This window comes from Sturnus vulgaris, chromosome Z (genome assembly GCF_052056855.1).
Source record: "Sturnus vulgaris isolate bStuVul1 chromosome Z, bStuVul1.hap1, whole genome shotgun sequence".
Classification (NCBI taxonomy): domain Eukaryota; kingdom Metazoa; phylum Chordata; class Aves; order Passeriformes; family Sturnidae; genus Sturnus; species Sturnus vulgaris.
Window position 1 is genome coordinate 53,707,823 of NC_142283.1, and position 6,711 is coordinate 53,714,533.

The 6,711-nt window shown below is 45.3% G+C and overlaps 1 protein-coding gene across 2 annotated transcripts in view; it reads right to left on the reverse strand.

Moving 5' to 3' along the window:
• SLC1A1 (solute carrier family 1 member 1) overlaps positions 1 to 6,418 on the reverse strand; it is a 48,492-nt gene extending 42,074 nt beyond the window's left edge. The window contains exon 1 of one of the 2 annotated variants that reach the window (XM_014879639.2): positions 6,036 to 6,418. In XM_014879639.2, coding sequence (XP_014735125.1) covers positions 6,036 to 6,126 — 91 coding nt within the window. In that variant the 5' untranslated portion in view covers positions 6,127 to 6,418. Of the gene's footprint in view, positions 1 to 899; positions 919 to 6,035 lie in introns of those variants that run through there. The other variant, XM_088155825.1, reaches the window with a different exon arrangement.
• Between the last annotated feature and the right edge of the window lie 293 nt (positions 6,419 to 6,711).

Genomic DNA, 6,711 nt, shown 5'->3' on the forward strand with positions numbered 1-6,711 from the left:
GTAAACAGGACATTCTGTTCTGGCTCTCCCCTTGCTGAAAGAGCAATGGAATGATTGTGACTAAGATAAGCAGTTGCAAAGGCAATTTAGTGGACACTAAAGATACACAGATAGTACCATGCAGAAACATTGTTATTCTGAAACTAAGGAATACATCAGAACATTGAGAAATCAGATATATGACACAGAAAATTAGCTCAGATTAAGCAAGGACAGGTTATTTGCCATTCCAAAAGCATGAAAGGACCATGACATTTGAAACGCTAACTCCAATACAGCCCTGATCTTCAGATGTGATACAGATGTGTTCTCACTGCACAAGATAATGTTGTGGGACTATAAATACAAATCTCTTGCACAAATCCCATGGGCATCTGTGGGAAAAAAAAATAAATTTCGAACAGCGCAACTGTTGTTTGTCAGTAGTCTCAGCCTGAACATTATCTTTTCTAGATGGGGTATATAAGATGAAAGTGTCTTTATACTTTGTTTCTAAAATGTAAATATAAAATTTAAAAAAAGTTGGTAATACAATTAGCAATTGTATTAGCTGTCGTATCTTTCCTTAAATAATACTGGGAAATTGGACACAGTAAATATTTTGCTGATACTAGTACTGGTGTTCTTGCTTCAAATGTAAAAATAATACTGGTAGACTTTGGTAGCTTGGGGACTATGCATAGTGTAAACTGACATTAGGCTCACTCTTCACAAAGATTTAAAAATTCAGCTCTAGTGATAATTTCACTTCACTCACATAAAGTGAAACCCACAGACTATGTTAAAACAAATAACAGAACAGGAAAACTTTACATGCCAGAAGAAGAAATGAAAGATAGGTTTTCTTTGCTTCAAAACACTTCAAGACCAAAAGAGGCATCATGCTTAACTTCAATTACCTTTGAATTCTTTCACTGTTTGACTTCCTGGCTTAGACCATTTTTGATCCTCACTGGTATGTGAAACTCTCAGATGAAATTATTTGTAATTCTGCATTTTACTTTCCATTGTTAAAATTAAAATCAGACATTTTCTCAGAATTGCTGTGTTTCATACATTTCTGATGAGGTCCCATCTTATATCAAACTGTTGGCAAGTGTTACAGAGAAACACAGATATAAGAATAATCTCTGTCTAGAGAGGCATAAAAAGTCACAAGTATCATCTATGCTGTTCTGAGGCACAGCAAGAAGAAAACAGTATTCTTTTAAATTTCCATGCTACCACAGTTGATTCAAGATATCTGGTCTTCATTTTTTATAAATTCCAAATTAATAAAATTCTATGCTTCAGAATTCAAGAAAGGAATTGAATGCTTGGCTTACTACAAAGCACTAATTCTTTTGTTTTATTATATTCCTCTTCTTTCCTGCTGGTTTTGCTGGTGTATTTCAAGAGACTCTAAATCTGCTTCAATGTTTGGAACCTTACCACTGCATTGTACAAGCAAGAAATGCTACTGAAGACAGTCTAAACTAAACTAATAGGCCACTTTTTGGTAAGGGTTCAAGGAGGGAGAAATGGAAAATGGTGAAACCTTCATATCAAGTATGGGATTTTGCTATTTAAATTGCATTTGGAAAAGACAGAAGAAACTTATTTTCAGAAAGGTTTTATAGGTCTTTGGGGCTTAGAGGCTGCAGTCTATATTTGCAGAAGAAACTCAGGAATATGGTGAGCTCATTGGATTCAGTGGCCTTCTGCACAGGGAAAGACCATCAAGAGAGTGATGGGTTACTAACTGTTCTGTTGTTTTCGTCACCCTTTGAGACATACATTCGTGTAAGAATGCACTGGTGGGCTTCCAGTAATGCAGAATTACTGCTATTAAAACCAGCTGTCAAGCCCCCCCATGTCTGATTACAGAGGGAGCACAGCCGTTCATTTAGTAGGTGTGAATGCACCTGATTGTTTAGAAACAAATATTCTTATAGTGAGACATCACTACTTAATATTATAATATAAAAGAATAACTTCCATTAATATTATAGAGAATAAAGACATATAAACTGCTAGGGGGATATCATAAAACACAAAACAGGAGATTCAGTGGCTGCTGCACTTATCAAATCCTGGCAAATCACTGCAGTCACAACACTAAAAGTTTCTGCAGTGCTGGTGTTACAACAGGAACTATGCATATTTGAATCGCACTCTCAGATGCGGGGGGTGGAAGGAGGTCTAATTCGAGCCCGAATCTTTTAATAACAGAACTGCATAAACAAAGCATCTGATCCTGCGAAGACTAAATAAATTCACTTCAGAGGGGGATGAGTCAGGTATTTAGGCTCCAGCCTCAACACCTGAATCCCGCACTCTCTATCACTCCATCCCTGCTTTACATCACCGCCTGCTGCAGCTCGAGTTTTTGCGCGTTCTCTGGCCGCTCGGTCCCGGCTCTCCCCAAGCCACCTCGGACAGCTCCCGCCGCCCCTGCGCCGCACCTCCGGCTCCCGGGACGGCACCACGATTCCTTTCTTGTGGTGTCTGAGGTGTACAGCGTAAGGACCATGAACATACCTGAAGAGGAGAAGGATGGAGGAAGGTAACAGCAGAGCACAAAAGTGTTTATCGCTGCCTCACATTGAGACTGCGCTGGTACACCCCTGATAAACAAAGAGCTGAAGAAAGGACATCTGCCATTCAGTCTCCTTTGCCATTAGCTTCCTCCTTCCTTATCAATCGCAATATCGCATTTCTCATATTTCCATATGAATACCTGAACAATTTCAGTGTCCCACACGTGCTGTTGAGAGAATCCCAACGCCAAGTCACAGACAGGGTCAGAGGTATCTGAAGTTCTGCATCTGTTTAGGAAGTGACAGACACCCCATTCAGTGACTAAAAAAAAAGTACTTGTAACCTGCAAATTTTGGTGAACTGAATCCCTCTGAATAATCTTTCCCAGACACAAAGCTTAAAAAAAAAAAGCAACATCTTTGTGTATAATTTCTGAGAATGCAAAAAGATCTCGGCTCTAGTATAGCCTGCTACTGCAACTCAGTGTCTTGGACCATATGTACACAATCACCTACACTTTGATTTCCAGGATAAGAAAAAACGAAGAACTCCACAGTATTACAGGCTATCAGGCTATGACACAGGGACTAATGAGCAAGTATTAACACATTATCAGCCTTTTACTTTCACGACTGGTTTGTCTGCATTGCAGCAGTGACCTTTTGGCAATAAAGTGATGGCAAAAAAGAAATACTCTAGGAGAAACCTGTGAAGTGTGACTTAAAAGTCTCCGTCTGCAATTGCCCTTTGGACATCTGTTTCAAGGAGAGTAATTTTCAGGGGTATTTCTGGTTAATTTAGTCTGATTGTATAATCTGGAAACAATGTAACTTTCTACATAAACTGCCGAAGAAGCACTTGAAGCAAGTTGACTTTTATACTGCTTTTGTTAGCTCAGTTGCTTTGGGCTCAGTAATAACAAAAAGGTGTAAGATACACCTCCTTTTGCAGGTATTTGTGTGAGGCTGCTGCTCTCATGGTTACACATCTCTCCACATCAGCTCGGCCTAACTCTCTTCTAAAGCAAGGAAAATAACCACTTGAGCCTCAAATTTTGTTTTCTTTGAATATATATTCAGGTGTTTCCACCCAAAAGACATGACACTCAAGATATTTTGTGTTCAGATTTTAAATTATACCCCCTACCCACGCACACCTCTATGAAAAAAATTCTGGTATTTTTGATAATGGAAAGAACAGGCAAAGGGTTGAATGCTTAAGATATAGCATAAAATAATTACTCTTGACGGAAGAAGTGTTTGGAGTTCTGAGGGGTTTCTGTCTGTTTCTGTCTCTTTTCAGAGACACACACAAATAATCAGAAAAATTTTCAGCTTAGTAAGGGTACTAGCAAAAATAAGCATATTTCAATTGGATGCTGAACATGGCTCTGACAATGATGAGCAAAAATCCTGATTCTTTATGATAGCATAGGAATATCAGGTACTTCGCATAACAGCCGGACAGCTTTCACAGCATATTTTCACAACTTGATGCATTTATTACTTCCATACATTTCTGAAAAGCCCATTTTCTTCTTTCAAAATGATGTGCCACTCTTCTGCTCATAAATGCTAAATTGTTCTTCCAAACTAACTAGATTAACAAACCTCTGACCAGTTTCCCAGGGTATATTAAAAAAGAATGAATATGTAAATTTAATTACAAAGGGTTGGTGGACTTTAGATATATTACAAATTTTCCTCGAGGTGTAGTAAAACAATAACGTTTAACTTCATCTTTACAAGGGTTTCACTGTTTTCTTGTGTACCTTACTTCATCCTTGAGAAATACTGGAAATGCTGCTGATACACACTTCCTTGCAAAAAGTAATTTGGTCCAAGGCTCACAGAATTACTATGAAGACACTTTCTGATAGCACTACAGAGCTCCCCTGAGTTATGGACTGTTAATTATAGTGTAGGAGGCAGAGAAGTCGAAGGACACAGCAGAATTGGAGCCTGTTCTCTCACTGGGAATTCCTATTGAGTATTAGGGAAATTGAGGTCAATTGTCCCCACAGCTCCTGCATTGTCATACTTTGTGGCTCTCAGAGAAATTTGATTTCAGAATGGTGCACCTGTAGAATCACATCACACTCTTCAATTCCAAGTACAGTCACTGAAGATACTGAGGGGAATATTTCTTAACCACTTCTTTAAACTGGAAGTAAGTACGTTAACTCCTGGAAGAGCACTTGACATTATGTGGAAAAGCAACTGTACACATGCAAACACAGACACATAAAGACACTCTGCCAGTTATACAGTCACATTTTCAAAGCAAGACCCTTAGCACTTGGTATGCAAAACTCACAAAAATCTTTCCATTTTTTGAATGAGGTGAGAAAAATCCAAAAATCTTTCAAATACTGAATGCACTGAGGATAACACACATGTATATGTAAGCACAGTTCTGATCACAGCTTATAAATAACTGGGAGGAATTCCAAAATAATAACTCTTTTCTGAACAAATTTGCACCAGAATAGGCATGGTCCAGTTAAAGCTCAAATTAGCAGAAAAGTCATCTGAAGGAGACCAGACAGCGAGTTAAGGAAGTATGTATAGCACCACTTCTCCATAGGAGAAACAATGTGAACGAGGCTCTCCAAATAATAACCAGGAAAAAATGAAATAAGGTGTGCAAATAGGGCCAAAATTATGCCTTATGGAAAAGACTCTTCATCTAAGTAACTTGATGCATTTTATTTGCTCTCTTTGCCCATTTATCCTTAGTAAGATGGCGTTCAACTCGTTTCCCCCTCAGAAACTTGTTGACGCACAGGGAATAAATCCTGCTATCTTCACAATGATGGCCCTGAAAACATGTCTGAAAGCCGGGTGGCACTGCCAGACGTTTCACCCCCGAAAACCCCTTCGAAAGCTGGGCGGCACTGCCAAACTCTTCCAGCCGCGCCGTTCGCTTGGGCTATCAGAAGCTCCACAAAGCCACCTGCACCGCTCTCCGGCCCTGCAGCCTCCCTCGGCGGGGCTGTCACCGGCAGACCAGCAGCAGGCAGGGGCCGCGTCCCCCCCAAGCGCTGCAGAGCTCGCCGTGCGGACCCGCAGTAGGGAGGGCTCACAGCGCCCGGCGCCCGTGCGCCCTGTCCACACGGCGGTCTCACCCCGCCGATCGCCGACCTTTGCCATAAGGGCCGGCGGGACGCGCGCCGGGGCAGGGCGGGCCAGGAGGGCCCCGGGCCCCTCGCTGCCGACCCGGCCGCCCGGGGCTGCGAGCGCCGCGTCCCCCTGCGCCCAGCCCCGCGCTCGCCCGGCCGCCGCGGCACCGCGACACTGCGGGACTGCTCTCCGCGGCGATGCCCGCCTTTCGGGTGGGTCCTTAGCATGGCCCCGCGCCTCCCAGCCCGGCCCAGCGGCCGCGCAGCACCCCTCGCCCCGCCGCGGACTCCGGTCGGGCGCCGCGCCACCCCTGAGCCCGGCAAGGCCGTACCGTGCCGGCAAGGCGGGGCGGGGGGCGGCGGCGCCGCGCTCCCTGCCTGCCCCCGCGCTCACCCGCCAGCACGGCGGCCACCGTGGTCAGCAGCAGCCAGTTCTTCCTCACGGCGGTCGGGCACAACAATCCCTTCCTGATCATCTTCGCCATGGCGGGGGTCGGCGGGGCTGGGGCTGTGCGCGCCGCGCGGAGCGGAGCGGAGCCGGGCCGAGCCGAGCCGAGCCGAGCCGAGCCGAGCCGAGCCGAGCCGAGCCGAGCCGAGCCGAGCCGAGCCGAGCCGAGCCGAGCCGAGCCGAGCCGAGCCGGGCCGGGCCGGGCCGGGCCGAGCCGAGCCGAGCCGAGCCGAGCCGAGCCGAGCCGAGCCGAGCCGAGCCGAGCCGAGCCGCCTGCGTGCGCTCCGCGGGGCTGCGCGCTTAGCGCGGGGAGGCGGAGACGTTGCGCTTCACCTGACAAGCGGAGAGCCCGGCCCCCAGCTCGGCCGGCCCACCTGCCGGCCAGCCCACCCAGCTCCTGCTGAGAGCACTGGGGCGGCAGGTACACAAATGCCTTGTTAGATTCCCCCGGGGATTTGATCCTGATAGGCTTAAATACCAAAACAGCGAAGAACCCCTTATTTCTTGTGCAATTCATTGGCAATGGCCTCCTTATTCCTTCCCACCATAAGCTCGATTAAAGTATATATGATATTTGGACCCGGTCCCCTGTGCAGTTATGGTTTTCAATATGTCTATAAAC